At 51.0% G+C, this 25,115-nt stretch overlaps 1 protein-coding gene across 1 annotated transcript in view; it reads left to right on the forward strand.

Annotated features, from left to right (window-relative positions):
- The window catches only part of PLB1 (phospholipase B1), a 113,631-nt gene that overhangs the window by 30,003 nt on the left and 58,513 nt on the right, over positions 1-25,115 (forward strand). Inside the window, exons 12-21 of the mRNA XM_028140189.2 lie at positions 1,024-1,099; positions 1,880-1,984; positions 3,513-3,569; positions 7,121-7,192; positions 7,999-8,073; positions 10,611-10,674; positions 18,637-18,695; positions 20,431-20,504; positions 21,924-21,967; positions 24,690-24,798. Of these exons, the coding sequence (XP_027995990.2) occupies positions 1,024-1,099; positions 1,880-1,984; positions 3,513-3,569; positions 7,121-7,192; positions 7,999-8,073; positions 10,611-10,674; positions 18,637-18,695; positions 20,431-20,504; positions 21,924-21,967; positions 24,690-24,798 (735 nt within the window). The remainder of the gene's footprint in view (positions 1-1,023; positions 1,100-1,879; positions 1,985-3,512; positions 3,570-7,120; positions 7,193-7,998; positions 8,074-10,610; positions 10,675-18,636; positions 18,696-20,430; positions 20,505-21,923; positions 21,968-24,689; positions 24,799-25,115) is intronic.

Consider the following 25,115-nt stretch of genomic DNA (forward strand, 5'->3'; position numbering starts at 1 on the left):
GGGCTGCCATGTGCCAGGACCCGGGCGGGCATGTCACCACACACTGATCCCCCAGGGAGAGTTAAAGGATGGAGGCCCGGGGAGGTGGAGCCGGTGTGCGGGAGCCAGTCAGTCTGGGCGATGGAGTCAGCTGGCCCGCCCCCACCAGAAGGACCTGAGAGTTTACAAAGCAGGTTTGGGAAAACATCCATCAGCCAAGAAGGGATACTTCTAGAAACTGAAAAGAAAGAAAATTTAGCCTAAACGTATTTTATCTTCACAGAATTTGATTGGCATATAGTTCTGAAATTTGTCATAGAATTTAAACTCCTTGACCCCAGGTCCTGAGATTTCTGGCTTTGTACTCAGAAAAGAAGTTCACGTGGCAAGAGTCAGGGTAGGGACAGCTGGGGGTGGGGGCAATGGAGAGGAGAGGACGGTCCGAGCGGAAAGCAGGGTTGAAGAGAAAGGACAGGGAGTCGGGAGGGAGACGTGGAGGTAGGTCTGTGGGGAGGAGGCAGGGAGGGGGGTGCATCCGGAGATGGAGTGGGAGGGGCATGTTTCCACCTCCCTTCCTCCCTTCCCATTCGATGGAGGGACGGCGGGGAGCCAGATCACAGTGCACCCCTGAGACCCCAGCTTCTCCTTCCCACTCCCCGAGCGGCGCCAGGTCCCGGCCCTCTCACTCCTCCCAGGTGGCCAGGCCCCGGCCCTCTCCCTCCTCCCAGGCGGCCAGGCCCCAGCCCCCTCACTCCTCCCAGGTGGCCAGGCCCCGGCCCTCTCACTCCTCCCAGGTGGCCAGGCCCCGGCCCTCTCCCTCCTCCCAGGCGGCCAGGCCCCAGCCCCCTCACTCCTCCCAGGTGGCCAGGCCCCGGCCCTCTCCCTCCTCCCAGGCGGCCAGGCCCCAGCCCCCTCACTCCTCCCCGGCGGCCAGGCCCCGGCCCCCTCACTCCTCCAAGGCGGCCAGGCCCCGGCCCCCTCACTTCTCCAAGGCGGCCAGGCCCTGCTGCATCCGAGCTTCATTCTGGCTTATTTTCCCTGCAGCCTCATAGCGGAGCCCTGCAGGTGCTCGGAGGACACCTCGAAGCTGTCCCGGGTTGTGGCACAGTGGTCCTACCAGGTGAGCCCCCTCGGGGATGCTGGCGGCTCTCAGGGGCAGGTCATGGAGGAGAACAGGGGTGGCAGGGACAGTTAGGGTGCAAGTCCCCCCTTCTCCCACGGAGTCAGGAACCAGAGAGCTGCTCTCGGTTCACTCCGGGTGTGACTTGATTTTTCCTCCTGTAAAGTGGGGACAATACTGGCAGCGGCGGCTCCTTTGCTAGTGAAGGACGGGCAGAGTCATCCAGAAAGGGTTGGGGTCGTTATCACCTAGTGTACCTACCCCTGCACTGTGGCTGCAGAGCTGGGTGTGCCCAGGCTGGGCCCGTACCCCAGCCCGCAGCCCCAGGGCGACTCAGAGGCCCGAAGGTGTGCTGCTGGTTTAGAGACGACACCCCCAGAGGGTGAGGATGGCTCAGTGGAGGCCACCAAGCCTGTCAGCAAACAGCTCCAACACACTTCCTATTGACGTGTTCACACGAGGACTTTGGTTTGAGCAGAAAGTTATGCATGAAACCCTGTGGCCCTTCTCTCCAGGGGCGACACGTTTTGTACAGTTAATGGCACGTCCCTCTACCGAACTAGCCCTTGAGCAGAGCATGGCACCCTCGCTGCGTGCCCGGCTGCCCCTCCTCCGTGAGCTCCCGGGGAATATGGTTCGGATCTATCTCTGGGATGAATTCAGAAAGCACGTGGCGTGTGCTCGTGGCCGAGGGCTGCTGAGAGCTCCTGTGGGAGCCGAGGCGGGGCCGGCGGGGCCTCGCTGAGCTCCGGGGCGCACACGCTCTGCTCTCTCCTCCAGGAAAGCTGGGACCGTCTCCTGGCCTCCAGCAGGTACAACAAGCAGGAGTCCTTCTCGGTGGTGTACCAGCCCTTCTTCTACGAGGAGGCCCTGTCCCCACACTCGGTGAGTGAGGGCCACTGTGAGCAGCCGGGCCCGCACCCCCTCCCTCTCCCTCTTCCTTTCCGCCCAGGTGGGACCCACTGAGCCCAGGACAGGCGCTCTCAGGGGGAAATGCTGCAGGATTCCCTTATACTTGCTGGCTGACTTCCCCATGGGGTTGGAGAGCCCCTGAGGCAGGCTCTTGGAGGCAGCGTGGCCAGGGGCACAGAGCATGGACTTGAGCCGAAGGCTCCCGGCTCTGACACGGGCCAGCTGTGTGACCTGGGCAAGCTGTCGGAACTCTGCCCCGCTCCCCATCTGTGAAGTTGGGGCCACTGTTGCTATTCCCGCCCTCTAGGGTGGTGGCATGAGTAAACACGTGTGAGGAGCGCAGGGAGCCCTCAGTCCTGCTTGGCTGAGTGACCCTAGGATAGAATTTTAGGGCACAGGGCACCCTCCTCCCGCTGCAGGCTCTCTGCCTCCACCCCTGGAAGGAAGGGTAGTTTGAGTTGACCCTATTCCCCCAGGTCACTGGGCAAATACCCCTTGCCCAAGTGGGGCGCCCAGACCATGAGCATGGGGTGGGTCCGCACATGTTCAGTAGGGTCTCTCTGACCTACTGTGTGTCTGGGACAGTCCCCCATCCAGGCTTCTGGCTCCTGCCTGTTGGAGTTGTGCCCCCTCCAGGACTTAAACCCAGACATGCAACCCAGGCATGTGCCCTGACTGGGAATCGAACCGTGACCTCCTGGCTCATAGGTCGATGCTCAACCACTGAGCCATATTGGCTGGGCTTAAACAATGTTAAATGATGGTTTAAAAGAAGGAGAAGGGCCCTAACCGGTTAGGCTCAATGGATAGAGCGTCGGCCTGTGAACTGAAAGGTCCCAGGTTCAATTCCGGTCAAGAGCATGTACCTTGGTTGCGGGCACATCCCCAGTAGGAGGTGTGCAGGAGGCAGCTGATCAATGTTTCTCTCTCATTGATGTTTCTAACTTTCTATCCCTCTCCCTTCCTCTCTGTAAAAAATCAATAAAATATATTTTAAAAATAATAATAATAATAAATAAATAAATAAATAAAAGAAGAAGGAGGGCCTGGTTGGCATGGTGGGCTCGATCCCCAGTGTGGGGTGTGCAGGAGGCAGCCAATCAGTGATTCTCATCATTGATGTTTCTATCTCTCTCTCCTTCTCCCTTCCTCTCTGAAATCAATAAAAATATTTTTTTTTAAAAGAAGGAGGAGGTATATTAGTTCCCATCCCCCCTCCTACTCAGACTACACAGGAATCCCTTCCTGTCACGCTGCTCCTGCTGTTGGGCTCAGGTGTGGAGAACCCCGTGATTGTGAGGGTCTGACCTCCTGCAGGCCCTCACCTCCATGCCTGACCCCCGACAGCGGTCCCATGTGGCTGCCATTGCTGATGTGGAGAGGTTGAGAGGAGGAGTCTGGACAGAGCAGGGCCACCCCATCTCTGCCAGGGACAGCTTCAAGTGCGTGGCAAGCCCTCCCATCCTTGGGGCACAGGGGTTCTCATGTGGTTCTCTTTCAGGGGAAGTGGCCACACCAGGATCCCACCACCCTCGCCTTGAATCTCTGGAACATCATGGTGAGTTGTGAGGGGTTCCGGGGGCTGCGGGGCCAGCCTGGGGATTGGCCTAAGGAGGGGCAGGGCCTCCACCACCACACCCACCCTGCCCACTGGTCTGATGGAGGAGCTGTGGGATGCTAGCAGGTCCCAGAGCAATGACTCCAGGCCACCAGGGACCCTTCCCACACGTGGGCACGGCCAGCTCTGCCCACCCGGGAGCTTCACTGCCTCTCCCCAGACCAGGGGCGCAGCCCTGGCAGCGTGCAGGGCTCTCTGGGCATCTTCAGCCCTGCCCTCCCCAGAGGCCGGGACATCCTGGGAGTGTGTGTGGAGATGCACTTGGAGTGGGGCCTTGGGACCATCTCCCACAGTGATCCAGGCCAGCTTTCCATCACGTGACATTTCAGCACCAGCACGTGATTTCACAGCCCGGGGTGGTACCTGGGCTGAGCATGGACTTTCGAGCGATGGAGACCTGGGTCGAATCCTAATGCCATCTCTCACAGGTCGTGTGAATTGAGGGTCTCCCCTCCCTTTATAAACCCAGATCCTAACACTGGCCCAGGACCTGGCGAGTGTGCAGCTCACTCCTGGCCCACAGTGCGTATTGGACGCGTGTTGGCGCTCCTCACGTAACTGGGCCTGGTTTCCCCACCTCCCAGCCCCCCAGGGCTGCCTGGCTTCGTCAGCGGGTGGATGGAATGTCAAAACTTCGAGCCTTGGTACCAGACAGACACCTGATTTTGCCGTTTATTTTTTTCCCATCCAAGCTGCCCTATTTTTAGAATTCCAGTGACAGGAACTTGGTTTTCTTCTTCTTGGATTAGAAAGTGTTTTCTCCATCTTTTCTACGAAGTGCTCTGCTGAGTACCACCAGCAGCTGAGCATTAGCCAGCAGCGAGCGGGCAGGGGCGGGACCGGCCCCTGCAGGCCTTGTCAATGGAGTCGCACTCTCCTTAAAGAAAGCATTTGCTTTCTTTGTTAGTGGGCCTGGCCCTTGGGTGGAATATCTCCGAGGGAACCACTTGCTGCCCATCTCCTGTGGAGGCAGAGGAAGGGAACCTGGCCCCTCCTGCAGGGCCGCCCTCCCGCCATCCTCTCTCTGGACAGAAGGGCCGACTATTCCAGCTCAGCCCAAACTACCTCCTTCCCCTCCCACGTCACCTGTCTCCCAGGCAACGAGAGAGAACCTACTGTGTTCCCTGTGCTGGGTCCAAGGCGGATACAAAGACACACCAAACGGTCTTGGCCATCACCCAGCCCAGGGGGTAGTTGGAAGGGTCAGGCGACTCAGAGGAACAAGAGTAGACTTGAACTCAGCCAGCAGTGATGCTGGACTGGGCACCCCAAAGATACAGGGCAAGTGGTCAGGAGAGCCCCAAGGCGGTGGGGTTTGGGTTGGCTTTGTGGGATGTGGCAGAGGAGGGCAGGCCGGCATTCCCAGGCCAAGGCCTTTGTGAGCGAAGGGCCTGGAGGAACACAAAAGCCAAATGCATATCGAGAGGCAGTAGAAGCTGGTCTGATAGGACAGGAAACGGGACAAGGAGGCCCTGGGAACAAAGGAAGCCCTTTGAAGGCCAGACAGAGAGAAGCTGGAGAGAGCAGACAGGGAGGAAGGACTCCTTCTCCCTCCTCCTCCCTCCTTCTCCCTCCTTCTCCCTCCTTCTCTCTCCTCCTCCCTCCTTCTCCCTCCTTCTCCCTCCATCCTGCCACTGAGTGTCATCAGTGGTGGTGGCAGCAGTGGCAACGCCTTTACTGAGCCCGGGTGACGTCCTGTCCATTCAAACAGGCACGCACGTGTCCTATAACCCCTTGCGGGAGAGGCGAGGACGAGGATGAGAGGGGCACAGCGGGGAAGGAGGTCTCACGCTCAGTGTGACAGCGGATGTCACCAGGGCCCGAGGAGAGGAGGGGGCTTTCCTGAGTGGGCAGTTGCCCCGTTCTCTTCAAACCAGGCATTTCCCACCGCGAGCCCTCAGGGTTCCTGCCCCAGGCCAGCGAAGAGGGAGGGGTTGCCCCAGGGGTGTCTTTTGGCTGTTTTTTGAGTGAGTCCCGTGGCTCTGCTATATTCGTTCTACTAGAATTATGAAGATGTAGCTCTTCCCAGGTTTCTTTCCAGACTCTGTTATTAAGTTTTTGAAAGACTGGAGAGAAGAGAGCAGGCCAGGTGGACACCTGGCCACCACCCGGGCCCACTGGACACTCGCTTTCGGAGCAGGCTGACCCCTGTGTGTGTGTGTGTGGGGGGGGGGTCCTCCCCTCAGAATAAAACTGGAAGCAGGGACCTCAGTTCCTCCTCCAGCCGAAGGGTGGCCACTCCTTTTCCGAAAGGTTAATTACACCCTCTTACCGGACTCTGCCCTTCTGGGTGAAGAGCCAGCCCCGAGAAGTCAAGTTCTGCTCCTGCTTCTTGCTTAGTGGGCACGGATCCCGGGATGAGATATTGCCGAAGACTCCAAAAGCCGCGTGGAGGCTGGCAGAGCTGTGACTGAGCCAGGCAGGGTGCTCCATCCTGTAGCCTCCTGTCCCTGTGTCCCCTGTCAGGGTCCTTGGGAAGGCGAGGGCCTAAGGCAGTGATGGGCAACCTTTTGAGCTTGGTGTGTCAAACTTCGCCAAAAAACTGAGCATAACTCGGGTGGTGTGTCACTTTGAGGAAAAAACTAACTCCAAGACTCTAGTCGCAAATGTTTCATCCTCAGGAGCAGCAAATGTCTCATCCTCGGCATGCGGCCGCTGTGTCATCAGAAATGGCTACGCGTGTCAGTGCTGACACGCGTGTCATAGGTTCGCCATCGCTGGCCTAAGGTGTCACGGGAGCCTAGCTCCTGCGGGAAGCAGGTCCTCCCGTGGTAGAAGGTGTGCCTGCAGCAGAAAACGCGTGCGCTCTCAAAGCCACTGCGTTTTTCTTTAAGTGTTTATGGCCGTATAATGAGGCGTGTGTGAGAGGCAGGCTAACAGCCAGGGCATTTAAAAATAACAACGGGGACTGGAAAATACTGCTCCCACATCAAGTTCTTCAGCAGCCTTCGTTCTTCTCTCTTCCCTTTAATGCTTGTACCTGCGGGTACACCGTGCACGCTGCGTCTGGCTGTTAGAAAGGCTCTGGTTATCCTTTAAGTAGCTGCCTGTGTCAGAGCGGATGCCACCATCGCCCATTCCCGAATCAACAGACACAGGAAGCGGAGAGCCGTTGGGTTGGATCGAGGACCCCGGTGTCCTTGTCCTGGCCCAGCCTCCCCGGTGCTGAGCTTCTCCTGTGATCTCAGGAGAGGGGGCAGGAGTCAGCCACTCCTTGCTTGCAGTGGGCTCAGCTTGAGCGTGTGTCAGAATCCCCTGAAGGACGTGCTAGAATGCAGAGAGCTGGACCCCACCCCAGGGTTTCGACCCCATAGGTCTGGGGTGGGGGTGGGGGAGACACTGGCATTTCTCACGTGTTCCCAGGTGACGTGATACTGCATCCAGGGTCAACTCGGAGGAACACTGGACGGACGAGTCTTTCTCGGTGGCACCTGGAATGCTGCCGCCGCCCGAGCATCACCTTCTGTTCTAAAGATCGCCTTCTTTCCTAGATGGAGCCCGCAGGACAGAAGGATGAGCTGCTCAGTGCGCATGAGAGCTGGCCCATGAAGTGTCCCTCTCAGGTAGGTCAGGCCTGGGGAAGAGAGGAAACCTCTCACTGAATCGGGAGAGAGATGGGGCCACCAGCTGGGCTTTGCTGTGAAGTGGGGGTCTCACCTGGCGGAGGCATTGGCCGCTTTCGCGTTGTGGGCCTGTTCCGGGTCCCGTCACAGCTTTGCATACTTGGCACACGTAAGGTTTACAGAACGTAGCCATTGGGGCAGCATTGAGCTGTTTTGGCAGCGTCATGGCCCCTTCCACACAGGGGGAGGGCATAGGGGCAAGGCCATATCTCACCTGGCCCCACCTGGCCCAAATGTGAAGATGGGTTTCTTCACCATGTGTCAAATATGTAATAGGCATGTAGGTAATGTTGCTAAATAAATGGATGGGGAAATACCAGAAATGAGTAGGATTCCTTTTGTCATTTAATGATAGTCAAGGTTTTGGCTCCTGGTGAAGTGGTAAGTTTTTGGTGCGAGGCCATACGAACAGTGTAATTCACCCTGTTTCCCTCTTTGCTTCGGCTGCCAGGACGCTTACAACTAAGTTCTTCTTTCATGGAAACATACGTACTTTGCTGGTAGCATGGACTACAGGTAGAGAGCCGGAGATGCCAACTATTGCAAATGGGAAATTTTAAAGCATGAATGGGCTCCTTCAGGGAACTCATAGGCAGCACAGAGAGGAAAAGGCAGAGAATGGCTTTCATTGAAGTGATGGTGTGAAGGCTCCAAGCTGGCCAAAGGCAGTGCCGGGTGAAACAGCCTGATGGTTAAAGGGTGCAGATTTCTGAGTCCTGCTTACAATGCATTACTTTTCTCTGCAGAAAAAGCCGTATCTGTTCACCTATACAAACAGCAACTACCTGTCCGGGTCGCCAAAGCCCCATGAGAACCCTGAGGTATGGAGAGGTTTTCTGTGGTTGACACTCATGCAAATGAACCAGGGGCCGTACGGCTGGCTGAGCCTGTGGAAACGTCCTGGAACCCCAAGGGCAGGCTGGGTGGGTGACGGATCAGGGGTGTGGCTGTCTCCATGGTGCTTGAAGGAGGTCTCCCCTCCGTCTCCACCTCGAGAGCAGCCTGGCAGACAGCATCCCGCAGCTCCCTGGCGGGGGGGCGGGGGGGGGGGGGGTGTTGGGTGTCCGCACTGCCTGCGCCTATCTGTCCTGCTGTAACACAAGGCTCTTCAGGCCCTTCCCCAGTCTAGGACAAGCCCCTTTGTTTTTAACAGGAAGCTTTTATGAGCGTTTATTTGAGCCAAAGACTGAGGACTAGCCTGGAAGCCCAATCTCTGAGGGTTAAGAAAATGCAAATAAGAGAATAACAGTTCTGCAGTTTCTTTTTAGTTTGTTTGTTTGTTTGTTTGTTTGTTTGTTTGTTGGAGTGACATTGGTTCACAAAACCATGCAGGTTTCAGCGTTCCAGTGTACAACTTAACATCTTCACACTGTGTGGTCTGCCCATCACCCCAAGCAGAGTCTCTCTCCGGGCCCATTTCCCCCTCCTTGGCCACCTCCACCTGCCCCTACCTCCTTTCCCTCTGGCTATTCCCACACTGTTGTCTATGTCTGTGTGATATATATGTGTGTGTGTGTTTGCTTAATCTCTTCACCTTCTTTCATCCAGTCCCCCAACCCCCTCCCTCTGCCAGCTGCCAGTCTGTTCCCTGTATCCATGCCTCTGTTTCTATTTTGTTCATCAGTTTAAATTCATCTGAGGCCTTCATCAGAAGAGAAAATCAACAGGAAAGGCAGAGAAATATAGCAAAATCTGCAACCAAACAGTGTGGAGACCAAAAGGCCTCTGACATTGGCTCCTACCTCAAGGGCCACCTCACACTTACTCATGTCCTGCTTATTGCTTATCTCGTGACTCTGATCCTCTCTGTCAGATTAGATAGGGCACCTGCACTGCTCTGAGGAGCCGGGACACTTGCAGGCTGATGTACACCTTCTCTGGGGACTGGGGACTGATACGGGTTACATCAAATTCGGCCTCGCGCCATCCCTGCCTCCTTACTGTATAAAAGAGGGAGAGGGTTACTCCTGGTGGAGGAGGCAGTGCTGATGGCCGGGGCCTGCTCTATAAAGCCTGAGGAACACAGTGTGGAAGACTCTCTTGCGCATCAACTCGTCCCGCACCTTCTAACTGTCACCACAGCAATGAGGACAATCTGAGGGCAGAGAACTGGCTCTGGGTTCCAATCCAGGCTTTTCCACTTGCAGGCTCTGTGTCACTGGACAGGGTAGTGAAGTTCTCTGTGCCTTGTTTATTTTGATATGGGAAGTGGTGAAAGTCATAGCCCTACCTCCTGGAGTTGTTTTGAAATCATAACAAATAATAAGTATAAAGCATGTGTGATAGGATCGGCATGCTACGAGTTCCGTGTACTTGCTGCCATTGCTTTCATCTGATGATAGGGAGTGATACATTCCTGCAGGTTACAGTTATTGATTACCTACCTGCTCTATGCCTCTAGGACTCAAGGTCGGTGAGGGCAGGGACTCAGAGTAGGTACCTAATCATTATTTGTTGAATGACTAAATGGGTGGGTGGGCGGAAGGGTGGATACCAGGCATGGGAGGCAAAAACATCAATAAAATACTTGCTGGTCCTAAGGAACTCAGTCTAGTGGAGCCAAGCAGGACTATTGCACAAGGGAAGACGTTCTGTCATCAAAGTTTCCGTGGAGCTTTCAGGGAGCAACTAACTGAGGCAGGAGAGAAGTGAAGAAGACTTCCAGGGGAGTCCCCACGACCTCAGCCCTGAAGGATGACTGAGGTTGAACCAGGCAGATTGGGAATGTGGGGAAATGGAGGGAAGGAAAGGAAAAGGGAGAGCAGAGGTAAGAGCTTGGGCAAAGAGTTGGAGGCATGGAGAGTCCAGAGCGTTGGGTCAATTCTTAGGGTTTTGAATGACTGGGGACTGCGTAGGCCATGCTAAGAAGGATGGACTTTATGTTGATATTAATACAGAGTAGAAATGTATTTACTATTCAATCAACAAATATTTATGAGCATCTACTGTGTACTGTTCTCAGCTTTGGGGCTATAGCAATACCCAAAACAGACTTTTAAAAAAGCCCTGTTTTCTCTGAGAATTTGGGCAGGGGAGTGGCCTGATTGTATTATGTTGAGAGAGAGAGCCCCCCCAAGAAGCTGGGAAGGAAGCCAGGGGCCTGAGGTGGTGATGCTATGAATACTGCAGTGGTCCAGGCAAGGAGAAACAGGCCTGGACATAGGCTGAGGTAGAGGGACCAGAGAAGCGGGGACAGGTTTGGAAGCATTCGGAGAGGATGTTGTGGGCACCATGAGAGGAAGAAATCTTAAAAGATGGTTGGGTTGTTATATTAAGTAATATTTTCCAACTTTAGAGACCCCGCTCCTCACCCAATTTCAATGTGTCCCATTTCTCCTATTTCTCTGTCTCATTTCAGGTGAGAGATGAAACGGAAATCAGGTGCCCTGCCATGGATCCCTCCGACAAGATTCCCACCTCAGGTACACACTTGAATCAAGTGATCTGTAAGCTCGTGTGAGGCCTGGACTCATCAGAGTAAGAGCACCCGTAGGGTGACAAGGGCTTTGCACACAACCTGAGGTACACCCGGGAGGTTTTTCAAGGACCGTAGCAATAGCTCTGCGTGTGCAGGCACTCCTTGTTTTATTGCGCTTCACAGATGTTGCATTTGTCACAAATTGAAGGCAATACCCTCCACCAGCAAAAGAGATGATGACTCACTTTATTGCGACACTCCCTTTATTGTGGTGGCCTGGACCCAAACTCGCAATATCTGTGAAGTATGCCTGTATATTTGTAAGTTCATGCCTGTGTTTGATTATTCTTAAACTGAAATAAGATATGATGTGATGTGATAAGATATGATATGTTCTGATGTGATGTGATATGATACAGTCAGAAAGCATTTATTAAGCATTAACCGCGTGCCGGGCCATATTCCACAAAGAGAGAGCTCATGTCATTGTCCCTCCCATCGAGCCTTGATGAGGTGATTTGCTCTCCAAAAAGCAAATCTACCTGGAGGCAGAAAGAGAAGTAACCAGGCCTCTCACACTCCCTGTCAGAGCGACGTGCAGGACACACACTCAAACCCCACACAGAACAGGAAAGCTGTCTTAAAAATGTGCTATTTTTGCTGCTGATATTTCCAAAATGTTGTTGGATGTGAAAATGAAAGTCATGGAATGTTCTAGGCAGAGACCTTGCCACAGAGGGGCTGCCTAAGGGCTGAGCCTTCTGCTCCAGGCCTGCCAGTCTGGGAGTGATGGCTGTGTGTGTGACCATGGGAACTCACAGGTAGGGGGTTGGAGGGGTATATGGTGACCCAGGCAACTCCAAGCATCCGCCCAGGAACATTTCTGCAGCAGTGAGATGGGGTCCTGCAGGGTGACTCATTGGTTCATTGACTTGTTCACGTGTTCATTCATTGTTGAGATGCTTGTTGAGTGCCTCCTGCGTGCCCTGCAGGGTAGACAATTAAATCTGGAGAGGCCGCAGTGTCTAGCAGGAATCTCTCAGGGATGTAAATCTTTGTAGTCAGGTTGCCTCCTTTTGCTGAGTGTTAGTAGAACAAATAAATGCCCTGGCTGTTCGCCTACCTCCCACACAAGTCTCAGCCCTATGCACTCTAATTAAGCCAAATCTCCCCCAAACTTTGGTGTATAACTGGCTCTTGTTCTATAATGCAGAATAAGGGAATAGGTGGTTGAGTTACATTCTCTCTCTCTCTCTCTCTCTCTCTCTCTCTCTCTCTCTCACTTGCTTTTAGTCTTTGACTTCCCCACACACAGTTGGTGACAACCCACTCCTCTTGGTTAGTTTATTAGCAGGATTTTTAGCAGCAGAAATAAGTTATTAGCTTCATATATAGGCCCTCCTATAGCAAAACCTCAAAGGTGCATGTATATATTTATGTGTCTATGTATAGAGAGAGAAGAGGAGAGGAGGAGTATCCATGTTTTAATAGCCATAGTCCTTACAGTGAAATGCTATCTGTCCTCTCATTAATCTTATCACTCTGCAAGAATGATCTACAAAGTGTTTTGCAATCTGCCTAGATTGTGCTCCTGTCATGACAGTGATAACCAACCAATCCATGAGTGCATATCTCAGCATCTAAAAGCCACATAAAATCTGAACCTCCTCCTCATGCTCTGACCCCGGAGATTGGTGTTCATTGGCACTTGAACATGTAAGTGCCAGACATCTCAGGACCTTGAGATCTGAGACACGCTGGTGATAGGGGCTGTTTAGATAAGCAGATGGGCAGATTTAGGTTGGCTTGCTCTAACCAAGCGGGCATGGGGCAGAAACACTCCCCAGGCAGCGGGGAAGAGGCATGGGGCAGTGCTCACAGATCAGTACTGGGCCTCATGTCTGAGTCCCACCTGCAAAGTGTTATTTAGGCAAATGACCACCGCTAACTGGACCATAATGAAAAACACACTTCATTGCGGTGCATGACCTATGACTGGACATTTTAAGCACGTGTGTGACTTAAAATGGAGTAGGCAAATGGACTTAGCACAGGGCCACATTATTATTTTCCCTTGATAATTATCATCTTTCTGGTGAGGTCGTTCACTTTTCTAGAGATCACGTTTGCAATTTCTAATCAAGATGAAGGCATCTGATACATACTTATAACAGGTTATCTTATCTTTATATCCCCAATGACTCAGCACCTGGTAAGGACCCATACATGTTTGCTGAACTAGTCTGAATTATTGAGTATTTCTAATTCAGCAAATCATCAACTTCTCAGAGTGGAAAAAGACCTTCAAACCAACTAGACCAGTGGTCGGCAAACTCATTAGTCAACAGAGCCAAATATCAACAGTACAACGATTGAAATTTCTTTTGAGAGCCAAATTTTTTAAACTTAAACTTCTTCTAACACCACTTCTTCAAAATAGACTCACCCAGGCCGTGGAATTTTGTGGAAGAGCCACACTCAAGGGGCCAAAGAGCTGCATGTGGCTCGCGAGCCGCAGTTTGCCGACCACGGAACTAGACCAAAGTATCTCCCGTTCGAACCACTTTTCTTATAAAATAACTGTTTTGCCTTCAGAGTTATTTCCAGAAATGTTTTTTAGCCCCTTTTCTGTTTTTTCTTTCAACCCAACCCAGAGATAGCACCTAGCTAACCAAAAGTGATGGTTCCAAATAGGATACTGCTTTTATCCACAGGCCAGCCAGAGCTCTGGCAGCCTCCCCCTCATTGCATGGGAGCTCCCAGGTGATAAACCTCTTCCACTGATCTATGGGCTTTGGGTGAGATGTATAGGGTTGATGTTAATTTTTATAACCAATTGGAATTTGGTAGCCAACGGGTGGATGGATAAATGAATGGATGGATGCAAGCCTCTGATTTTTCCCTCAGTCCGTTCACATGTGCAGTTTGCTAGGCACTATCTCCTGTGGGCTTCACAACTTCATAAACACATCATTTTACATTATTCCACGGCCCTGTCCCTAACATAGTTGGCATAACTGAGAGAACAGGTGTTGGGGCCTGGTAGCTGACTTAAGGTTTTCCGGTTGAGAAAAGGAGGCGCATTTTGCAAACGAAAGAGTGGCAATGATAAGGAAACAGAGGGACAGGGCTCATTGGCTGTCTTTTGAAGTTAAAGTCAAGCTGCGAATTCTGTGCAGAGAGGAAACTTAGAGTATTTGGCCCGGCTGGCATGGATCGGTGGTTGAGTGACAACCTATGAACCAGGAGGTCACGGTTCGATTCCCGGTCAGGGCACATGCCCGGGTTGTGGGCTTGATCCCCAGTGTGGGGCGTGCAGGAGGCGGCCCTTCAGTGATTCCCTCTCATCATTGATTGTTTCTCTCTCTCCCTCCCTCTCCCTTCCTCTCTGAAATCAATAAAAATAAAATTTAAAAAAAAACTTAGTGTATTTGAAAATGGGGATCCACAAAGCTCATTATATGCCACTGTCACCAACAGTATGATTCAGAACCGTTCATTCACTTAAGCCATTCCTTTCTGAGTCCCTGATATTATTTATTTTACCCATTTGGCTAAAATGAGCTACAGTAGGTCCTCAGGTTACGTCGGAGATCCGTTCCTACGTAACGTTTCGCCGTAAGTCAGAACCCACCTACTTAAGCACCGACGTCACTCACATGGAGCACATACACAGCAGTAATGAAGTGAGACAGTAAAAAGAATTTAAAAGAGAGATAACAATTCCTGACCTTTACTTGTGGTAAATAAATAATAAAAAACATATAGCACATATGTACATATGTCGAAATGACGGAACTTTTTATATATATATATATCTATATATATATATAAATAAATGGGAGATGGCGACATAACGTGACCCGAGGACTGCCTGTACTCAAAAGCTGATGTGAAAAATGCCCCTGAGTGGTCCCTAAGGCTTTCACTTCACTGTGGACCAGCACTTTAATGTCCAGTGGAGACCCTGAAGCTGTTTGTTTAGCCACCCGCTGCTGTGGGTCTTGCAACTTAATCCAGCCTGTGACCAGGAAGTCATGATGCCCCATAGGGAGTAACAGCCTGCTGGTGCCTAGGTGGGACCAGCCTGCTAGGCAAGTTCAAACTCACCCCAAGACATCTGGGTGAACAAGTGTTTCTCTTCCCTGTAGTTTCCATCATTTTAGGCTTGGAGAGCTGTCCGATCCCTGACACAGAGCCCCTTACTTAGCCTGGCATTGACCTTAACACTTTTCTTGAGCTCCTCTGTGCGAGGCACATGTTTTGTATAAACTCACACTGAAGCACTTCAAAGGCAGAAAACAAAGACCCCCCCTCTTGTTCCAGCAGTTTACCACCATTGAAGTAGTCTTTACATAAGTCCCTAAAATCAGAGAGCTTATGGGTTGGGCAGCCCTAGCTAACAATTAAGAGATAGTTTCTGTTTCTGAAATGGCCCCACTTGGTTACGTTGTTGGATTTCACAAGACAAAACTCCAAAGTGCCAAGCCTTTCTCCTGGGTGTAACTCTTCATGTAAAGAGGGTAGTTCCCCCAATTCTCTGCTCTTGCCTACCCTTTCCTTGCTGTTCATCGTATTTCCTCATCATTCTGATGGCCTTCTGATAAGAGGTCCCCTCTGAAGAAATCTTGATGAGTTAATGGTGTGTTTATCAATTCCTTCCAAGGTGCTGCACAGTTTGTACCAGATAATGCTTAGCTAATCAGCCCACACAAACATAATCTTATCTCTAAATAGTTCTTTTCCCAAGGAGAGCAATTGCTAAAGTGCTTGCTGTGTTTCCAGGCTGTGTCTTTGTCATACATGATGCTATTAACAAAGCTCAAATCAAGGTCTACAGATATTAAACCAATGATAAGTGTTGGACTCTATCTTAATAAAATCCCAGATAAGTCAAACTCCTCCCATCTAGACTTGGCTCATTTGGTTTCTTATCTCTTACAGGAAATCCTTTAGGATTACCAACAGGAGAAACCCCTTCCCCTATCACACATAAATTAATCTGTCTACACGTGTATATACACACATATATGTATGCATGCATGTGTATGTGTATTTTCTGTCTGCTATAAATTTTGGAGACAGGAATGGTCGGTTTCAGCTGCCTCTTGATCAAATTATAATGTGATTTTGATGCAAATATATCCATTTCTTCCACATGTGTCACCCCAAAGGTTTCCCCTAACCTTTTCACTTTAGAGTGTTCACAGAATTCACTGTATTACACATTACGGCAACAAGAATATGGTGATTAACTCTCATCAACAGGAGTTAAAATCAACCTTCTGATTTCTTTGAGAAGAGGTCGTTTGGAAGTTCTTAGGCTCAGCCCCATTAATGTGTGCTAATGTGTGCAGCTGGCTTTGTGATTTGATATTGTTCTTCTAACCACATATCCTTGGGCACACCGCAGACCTACTAAATCAGAGACTCAGGGTGGGGACCAACCATCTGTGTTTTAACAAGCTCTCCAGATGGTTGATGCGTGCTCACATTTGAGGATCATGAACCTATACATTCTGCATTCACAACGGTGTATGTGTTAGTTTGCATGCTGTTGTGGGAAGAGGCAGGGACTTGTACTTTTCCCATGAGAGCAATTCCTCAGGGGGAGTAGCAGTTCCCCATCTGCAGACAGCACGGACGTCAGGTAGACAAGATGTCTCCATGGAAGGAAACAAGACATGGGTATACCAAGTGTTAATGCGGCTTCCTCCACAGGTATAATGACACAGCCACGATTGGGATGTTGATGAGTGAAGTGGGCTCTAGGTAGTCCAGCTGTGTCAAAAGCATCTCTTATCTGGGTGTCACTGTGTGTTTATAAAGTGACCTGCCGAAGAAGAGCTGTTGAGAAAGCCTCCTTGCACACACGTTTCTGTTCATTCATTTTAAGCAATGGCTGCTGAAATGATGGGCTTCTTCCCTCAGGGAGTGGGCCCCTCCCTGGTACAAATGTTGTTAGACTTCTCCGAAGGCCTGAAGGCTATTTGACAATGTAGCTCGGGCTTGCACCACTAGAGACGAGAGAGGCACATCTAAGAGGAATGTGGAGCTATGGCAACATCAGCGTGACTGTGGAACAAGGCACTCTAAGGGAACAGGAGATATTGGGGCTAGGAGGAGGTGAGCTTGTGATTTGAGAGGACAGAGCTACATATGGCAGAGAGAATCTTAGGTATGGTCCCCAACATGCATTTGGACTCGCATTCCTATGTGTATAAGGTGAAGGGGTAGATAAATATAGTGCAGGTATACCCATGCAAGTTACTCTGTATACAGGGTGGGGCAAAAATAGGTCTATAGGTGTGAGTGTGCAAAACACAGAATTTATTCTTGTATTATTACTTATTAATTATCATACTTTCCATATGAACTCTGTATAGCAAAATTCATGTTTACCAAACATAAAAGGCCTGTGGCCCTAATCTACTTTTCAACATTATTTTTGTTAGTCTTCCATACCCATCACTTAACCAAAACGTACAACTATCTGTTCTTCATAGGCATCACATGCTACCCATACCATACCACATCCATCCTTTATGCTTTCCATCACCTGCCTGGCTCTCCCTCAATCTCATCTCATAATGTCCTGAGGCTTAGCTCAAACACCACCTTCTCCATGAAGGCTGCTCAGAACCACCCATCACACCCTAGGGGTCAATCCTCCCTCGGCTCCAGCACTTCCTACCACTTCATATGTCTCAGAGTGTTTACCACCCTATCAGTTATTATAACTATGGCTTTTTTCCATTTCTTCCTTAGCCTGTGAGGTTCTTGAGGCCACCTAACTTTTCTGATCACTGTGTAGTCCCAGGGCACCCAGCCACGGCTTGGTGTTGAATATGTCTGTGATGTGAGTAGATAGCGGCTTAGCCACAGCACAGTATGTGCAACTCAAGAGATAAAACATAGAGTCAGGCTGTAGAAACCAGTTTGGTGGATCCTCAAAAAACTAAACATGGTATTATCATATAACCCACCAATTCCACTCCTAGATATACATCCAAAATAATGGAAAACAGGCTTTCAAATAGACACTTGTACATGCATGTTCATAGCAGCACTGTTTACAATCAACAGAAGGTAAAAACAAACCCAAATGTCCTTCAAATGATGGACGGATGGACAAACAAAATATGGTATGTCCATGCAATAAAATATTATTCAGCCGTGAAAAGGAATGAAGCACTGACACATGCTATAACATGGGCAAACGCTGAAAACATTATGCAAAGTGGGAGAACCAGACACACATGGCCACATATCGCATGATGCCATTTGTAGGAAATGTCCAGAAGAGGCAAATCCAGAGACAGGAAGCAGGTTAGTGGTTGCCAGGAGCTGGAGGAGGGAGTGACTGCTAATGGGCACAGGTCTCCTTTGAGGGTAAAATGTTTTGGAACTCGATAGAGGTGATTGTTGAGCAACACTGTGAAAGTAGCACTAAATGCCGCTGAATTGTTGACTCTAACATGGTTGATTTTATAAGAATCTCACCTTGATTTTAGAAAATAGTGGTATGAAAGCATTTCCCCTCTTCACTGTAGAGAAGCTGAGCTAATAGTTTTAGCAGAATGATAGGAGGAGACTTTACCCCGAATATGACCAGATCCTAGAATAGATTCCGTGTTGGCCGTGAGTCCACCAGAGCTCCTTCCCTCGTCCCCATGTCCGGGGCCACTTCGTGCCCTGAGGATGATGCTCACCTGTGGCCTCAGGTTTCCTCAAAAGCCAGCAGACGCCCCCCTGCAAGCTGGGCCACCTCCAGCCCCGAGCCCTGTGTCCAGGTGCCCCGGGGAGGACCCGGCAGTCAGGCGCACCTGCTGTTGCCAACCCTCCTGGCAAGGGCGGGCTCTGACTATCTCTGTCCAAGCTGAACTGCTGTAGAAAACAGACTTGCGCCCCACTTTCCTGGGAGACAGGAACCCCGATCTCCCATTCACTCCCACTTGGTTCTCAGTTCACAGGCTGAAGCCCGCGGACATCAAGGTGATCGCAGCCCTGGGCGACTCCCTCACGGTGAGTTACCCTGACTGTGGAGGGAAGGGGAAGGAGCAGGAAGGGCCTGGCCTGGGGTCATGGGGCGACGGGGAGAGAAAGCCTCACTCCTGGCTCTTCAGTGTTGCCATCTCGGGTCCCGATCGCCAGTCCCTCTACATCCCCGCGCTCCCTGGAACCCGGCGTTCCTTGCCCACCTGGTTTTCCCACCTGCACTCTGCACTCTGCACTCACCATTCTTCTCCCTACACTGGGACGGAGGAGAGAGCAGGAAGTGGGGGGATCCCAGAGGGAGCATCTGGGGCGGAAGTGACCCAGCCCAGGTTGCTCAGCAGAACTGGACCAGGTGCCCCACCCGCAGAGTAGCCGTCCCTCAGAGACCTGGGGCTTTGTCTGTCCATGTGGCAAAGCTGAGGGAGGGGCAGAGAGATGATGAGACAGGAGCAGTGCTGATGGGGGGCCTGGGGGTGAGGAAACGGGTCAGTGGGAGAGAGGCCCCTCTCTGCAGACTCTCCCCGTGACACCCAGGCCCTACAAAGAGCTATCCCTGAAAAGCCAGCGCAGGTTCTCCAAGAGCCTGCATGGGGGGTCCCAGAGGTTCCCCAACAGAAGCTTCCATTCGATAGCGGCTCATTACCGCACGGCCAGCGGCTGGTCCAGCCGAGTGTTCCCCAAAGGCCAGCGGGCACCTTCCCTGTCTGTGGCCCGTTCCCAGTGATATTATCTCACTCGATCTCTTCCACAAAATCCCCTGAAGTCCAACTCTCCTTAAACTCAACCGATGAAGACAGCAACGCTGGGTGAGGCCGTCAGTGACCCCGGCCACTCGGCTTGTGAGTCCTGGGCCGGGCCGGACCCCATCCCGGTACTGCAGCCAGCTCCTCCTGACCCCTCAGTGGCCCTTCACCCCAGTGGCTTGTGGCTAATAGCCCTCAGGAAGGACAGGCAGGCTGGTTCTCAGCACTGCTGACCCCACCTCCACCGGCCAGGTGTGGCCTGATGTCACCTGCCCCCTCCACCACCACCCCCTGTGGCTCCTTGAAGATGCTCTGGGAATAAGGAGTCACCAGGAATCCCAGCCTGTTCAGGATTCCCTGGGGAGGCCGCACTGAGGGTGACATACCTGCAGTGGCAGAGGAATTGGGCACCAGAGCAGGGATCACTCGGAGGGGGGGGGGTGGAGGCGGGGGGCTCTCCTGGAAACCCGCCCTCCTCCCCATGCTGCTGGGGAGCCTTCCGTGTGCCCTTGGGCATGGCCTTGCTCAGAAATAGCAGCTTTAGGCGAGGGACGTCCGCCTGCAGAGAGGGTCCCGATGGTGGTTGTAAAAGACCCTGGTCTTTTCGTCGGCCGAGGGGTAGGCACACGGCCTTTCACAGGATGGCCACCTTTTCAGCCGTCTGGGTGAGGCACCGCGATATAGAAGAACTGTGATATGCTTCCTTTACGCCAGATTTCACGACTTTTTTAAAATGAAGAAAACAGGCCCCCGGCATGTGTCCTTTGGAAAATGGACATGCGGCCTCATCCTCGAGCACCTGGCTAGACGAGGGCACCTGCTTGGTCCGGGCAGGGCTGCTCGGGGTGCGCCGAGCGAGCGGTGGACGGCCGGGGTCCCAGCAGGAGCTACCGCTCGGCTCTGAGGCAGGAGCCGTCCGGACTCTGGGTTCGAGAGAGCTCCCAGGCGTCCCGGGCAGAGCAAGGTGCGGGCCTCCGGCCAGCGGACAGGGAAACTCATCGCCTTGTTGCTCCCTTCAGGCAGGCAACGGGGCCGGGGCCAAGCCTGGGGACGTGTTGGACGTCTTGACGCAGTACCGAGGCCTGTCCTGGAGGTGAGTGAGGGCGTGGCCGGCCCTGGAGACCCCTCCGGGCAGGGCCGGGAGGACCCCTGGGCAGCGTAGAACACCATCCCTCCAGCAGAGGGATGAGCCACCTCGTACTTTTCATGAGAAACTTCTGGGTTTAATTCGAGGAAAGTATTCATCAGCTTTCCCAAACCACTGCATTTCCCAAAGCGGGGCCTGGGACCAGGAGGAGTCTGGGGGAGACACTACGTAAACGTTTGGGGTGGAAGAGCTTCTCTAGCCTCCATGTCTCCCTGTGGGAACGAATCCCAGAAGGAGGCAGCGGTCTCTGGAACCAGAGCGTCTCTGGAACCCTGGCTGCCCAGCTCTGTGCAACTTTGGGCAAGTTACTCCACCTCTCTGAGCTCGTCTCCTCATCTTTGATGCGGGGATAACAATACTGCGTGAGCACTGTCGCGAGGATTAGAGAGAACTGAAGCTCCCCAGCACGGTGCCTGGCACGAAGTAGGTCTAAATGGTAGCTGGCATCCTTATGAAGGGGCTTTCGGTGGACAGATGAGGAAGCAAAGCTCAGAGAAGACAAGTTACCTGTCCGAGATCACACAGCCAGGTGGTAAAAGGGCAAGAAGTAGATGCTTGTTGACACCTCGCATGGCGGCTCCCCCCGATTGCCCCTTGCTTCCTGCAGGCTTGTTCCTGCCCTGGCTGTTATCACATCCGACGAGCAGGGCCTGACCTCTGTGCCTTGGACCCAGGAGAGCACAGGTCTGGGGGTTCCTCAGCCTGGAATCTGGCCTCCCTGGCACCAGCTGGTGTAGCATCCCTGGCATCGTCGCTCGTTAAACCCCACCCACTTGGAGAGCCTTTTAAATGTTCCCAGGCGTATTGGCAGAGAAAGAAGGACCATGGAAAGCAGGGAATCCAATAAACTCTGGAATGCTGCGTGTTTTCCTGCCTAGAAACGTTTATTTCCCCAGAATTTTAGAAGTGCTTGGAAGCGGGTGGCTCTCTAGAGTCAGACGCCCTCGGAAAAACGGGTTTGCCCAAGCCCAAGGGGAAGGGAACGTGGAGGGCAAACCTTTTCACTGTGTTCTCAGAAATAATTGCAATGCCCAGCCAGTGGCCAGTGGGGCAGGACGGGAGTTGGGGAGAAGGGGGTCCACTTGGATCCCTGCCCCAGTGTCAACATTCAAAGTTACAATCTACAGAGTCAGCCGTGACCGTTTCTTGTTTAGATGCTCAGGTTTGTGGGGGAGAGGGGAGAGGCGTTGCTGTATTCTGGTTTGTTTTTCAAGGTTTTTTTACTGAAATCATAAATGAAAGACAGGCTCCAAGCCCCCAGGGTGTTTCTCAACAGGTGAAAGGTCTGTCTTGGTAACGTCTGGGGTGTTCTGGCGTCGCTGGCTTTTCCAACCTTCGTTTTCTTTTTGTATTCCCACAACACAGCGTGGGCGGAGATGGGAACGTCAGCAGCATCAGCACCCTGGCCAGTGAGTACTCGCTCCCTCGGGGGTTTAGGGCGGGCTTGCAGTCACCCTGCGCGTGTCTTCCGCGCCCCCTGGTGGCGGCCGCGGGCTTAGCAGGGGGCCGGGCGGCAGGAGGCAGCCGCATTCGGCAGGGGGCGCTGCTTCGCCCATGTGGTCGCCCTGCTTTGCTTCTGGAGAGTGATAAAAGCTGGGAGGTGGTTTTTCTTTTCTTTTGAGAAATCGCATTTGTCCAAGGAAGAGAACACGAGAGAAAAAGAGACCTCGGGCCAAATCTTAGTGCAAGTCATTATTAAGAATTGATTCAAGAAAGAAGGAAAGGAAACCCATCTCTGCTATGCCTATCAAAGGAGCAGAGGCTTGGGCTGCATTGGGCACCACAGGCAGACATCGAATTCCCGGGTGCCGCTTTAGGAAACGCGCGCCGCAGCGGTAATAAAGAGGTTACCTCGCTCAGGCTATGCGAACACAGTCGCATTTGGAGCTTGAAGTTTCCTTTAAATTATTTCACCCACAACCTGCTTGCAATGATGTGTTAAAGCCTGACTAGATTCTCTGAAAACCTTGTCTTATTCATCTTTTTATTCCCCTTTGGGTGTGCACATCACCGTGCTTGTTCTTAGAGATACCTGCAATAAAGGTTAAAAATGAATTTTCCCCCTTAAAATCTATAGCTAATAATGATCCCTGAGAGGAATTCCATCGGTCCCGTTCTCATTTACTCTTCTTGTAATATAGCCCTTTGTAATCTATCTTTAGAAGCTAGGAAGTTATTTGAGCTCTAAATCACTAAGAATTTGGTGATAGGGATTGCTTCATCTCCACATAGGCAGAGCTGATTGTGCTTCACGTTTGTTATCTGTTTCTGCTATTTATAAATCCTGTTGAATGTAAGTAGGTACAGTTCTATGGCACAAGGACTCCCTGTCTTCTGTATTTCTAGATCTACACACGAGAGCTATAAATGACCTCCCTAATGCTAGGCGATGGTTTGGGTTGCTTTTGTAAGTGTGATTGACTGGCTATGAGCTGGCCCAGCCTATACAATAGCTTGCTGGGCTCTCTGATTCCCACGCTGTGATCATGGATAACATAATTGAAAATCAACAGGCCCAAAAGCTTTCACCAAAGTGACTTACAAAGGAATGAGACTGTGTCACCCCTCAGGTGGACTCTCCTTACACACTTAGCCCATGGGGGAAAAATAGTCCTTTCAATAAATGGTACTGGGACAACTGGATAGATACATGCAAAGGATGAAGTTAGACCCCCTACCTCACACCATACACAAAAATCAACTCAAAATGAAATACAGACCTAACTGTAAGAGCTAAAACTAACTCTTAGAGGAAGATAGAGGAGCAAGTCTTCATACTCTAGTTTAAACAACGCCTTTTTAGGTATGGCACCAAAAGCACAAGTGACAAAAAATAAAAAATAAATATATTGGACAAAAATTAAACACGTTTGTGTTTCAAAGGAAAAAGCCCAAAGAAAGTAAAAGACAACCCAAAGAGTGGGAAAAAATATTTGCAAGTTATACATTTGATAAGAAACTGTGTCTAGAAAATATAAAGAAGTCTTATAACTTGGCAATGAAAAGACAACCCAATTAAAAACGGGCAAAAGCAACACTATGGACGTTTTTAATATTATTGAACTGTACACTTAAAATGGTTAAGATGGTACATTTTATGTTTATTTTATCACAATTTTTTTTAAATGGGCAAAGGATTTGAATCAACATTTCTCAAAAAAAGATATACAAGTGGCTAATACGCAACTGAAAAGATACTTGATATCAGTGACTGTCAATGCAAATCAAACCACACCATTTCACATCCACTAGAATGGCTATAATAAAAATACAGCAAATAATAATAAGTATTAGTGAGGATGTGCAGAAATTGAAACCCTCATAAGATGCAAATGGAACATAAGATGGTACAACGTCATTGGAAAAAGCTCTGTAAGTTTTTCAAAAGATTAAACAGATATCCAGCAATTCTACTCCTAAGTACATACCCAAGAAAAATTAGGCAAAACTTGTACATAAATGTTTACAGCTGCATTATTTGTAATAGCCAAAAAGGTGGAAATATCCAGGTATCCTTCAGCTGATGAATGAACAAGTAAAATGCGGCCTATCTGTACAATGGGATATTATTTGGCCATAGAAAGGAACGAAGTGTTGACACCTGCTGTATCATGGGCGAACATTGGAAACATTATACTAAATGAAAGAAGCCAGCCCAAAAGACCTATTGTATTGTATGATTCCTTTTATATGAAATGTCCAGACTAAGGACATTTATATACAGAAAATAGATTAATGGCCGCCATGGGTTGGAGGGAATGGAGAGTGACTGGAGGGAATGGAGGGTTTCACTTTGGGGTGATGGGTACAGGGTTTCACTTTGGGGTGATGAAAATGGTCTAAGGTTGATTGTGGTAATGGATGCACAACTGTATGACTATACGAAAGCTATTGAACTGTATACTTTAAAATGGTGTGTGAATTATCCTAATAAAGTTATATATTTGGGGGAGGGGAGGAGAATGCATGAGAGAAGCACTACTCAGACTCACATGTATTCAACAATCATTCATTAAGTAGCTGGGTGTGCTGCCCAGCCTCTGCGTGGCCCTGAATACCACTGGCGCTTATTAGAGGAATTTGAACATTGCTTGAGGGTCTCCTGAGCATGTCTCTTCCTTGTGTTTCCAGACATCCTCCGGGAATTCAACCCTTCCCTGAGGGGCTTTTCCGTTGGCACTGGGAAAGAAAACAGCCCCGGAGCCTTCCTAAACCAGGCTGTGGCCGGAGCCCGAGCCGAGTGAGCAGGGGAGCCCGGGGGTTAAGCAAGGTCTTCTGGGGACCTAGTTGGGGGCGTGGCCTAGCCTGGGGTATATGACAGCCGGGGAGGCTGGTCCAGGGGGAGGGTCAGAGGGTCTAAGGGTCAAAGACTGGACGAGATGGGCTCTCTTGGGGTATCCCTTGCTGTGGGACACAGAAAGCTGCTACCCTGCCTCCAACTCCACCCCAGGAGCTCCTCACAGTTGACCCTGATGCCAGGTATATGTTTTGAGCAAATTCCTTTCCTCCTCTGTGAATCTCATGTCCACATAAGACAGTGACCGGAGGAGGGTTCTC

Source organism: Eptesicus fuscus, chromosome 16 (genome assembly GCF_027574615.1).
Source record: "Eptesicus fuscus isolate TK198812 chromosome 16, DD_ASM_mEF_20220401, whole genome shotgun sequence".
In the NCBI taxonomy this organism is placed as follows: Eukaryota; Metazoa; Chordata; class Mammalia; order Chiroptera; family Vespertilionidae; genus Eptesicus; species Eptesicus fuscus.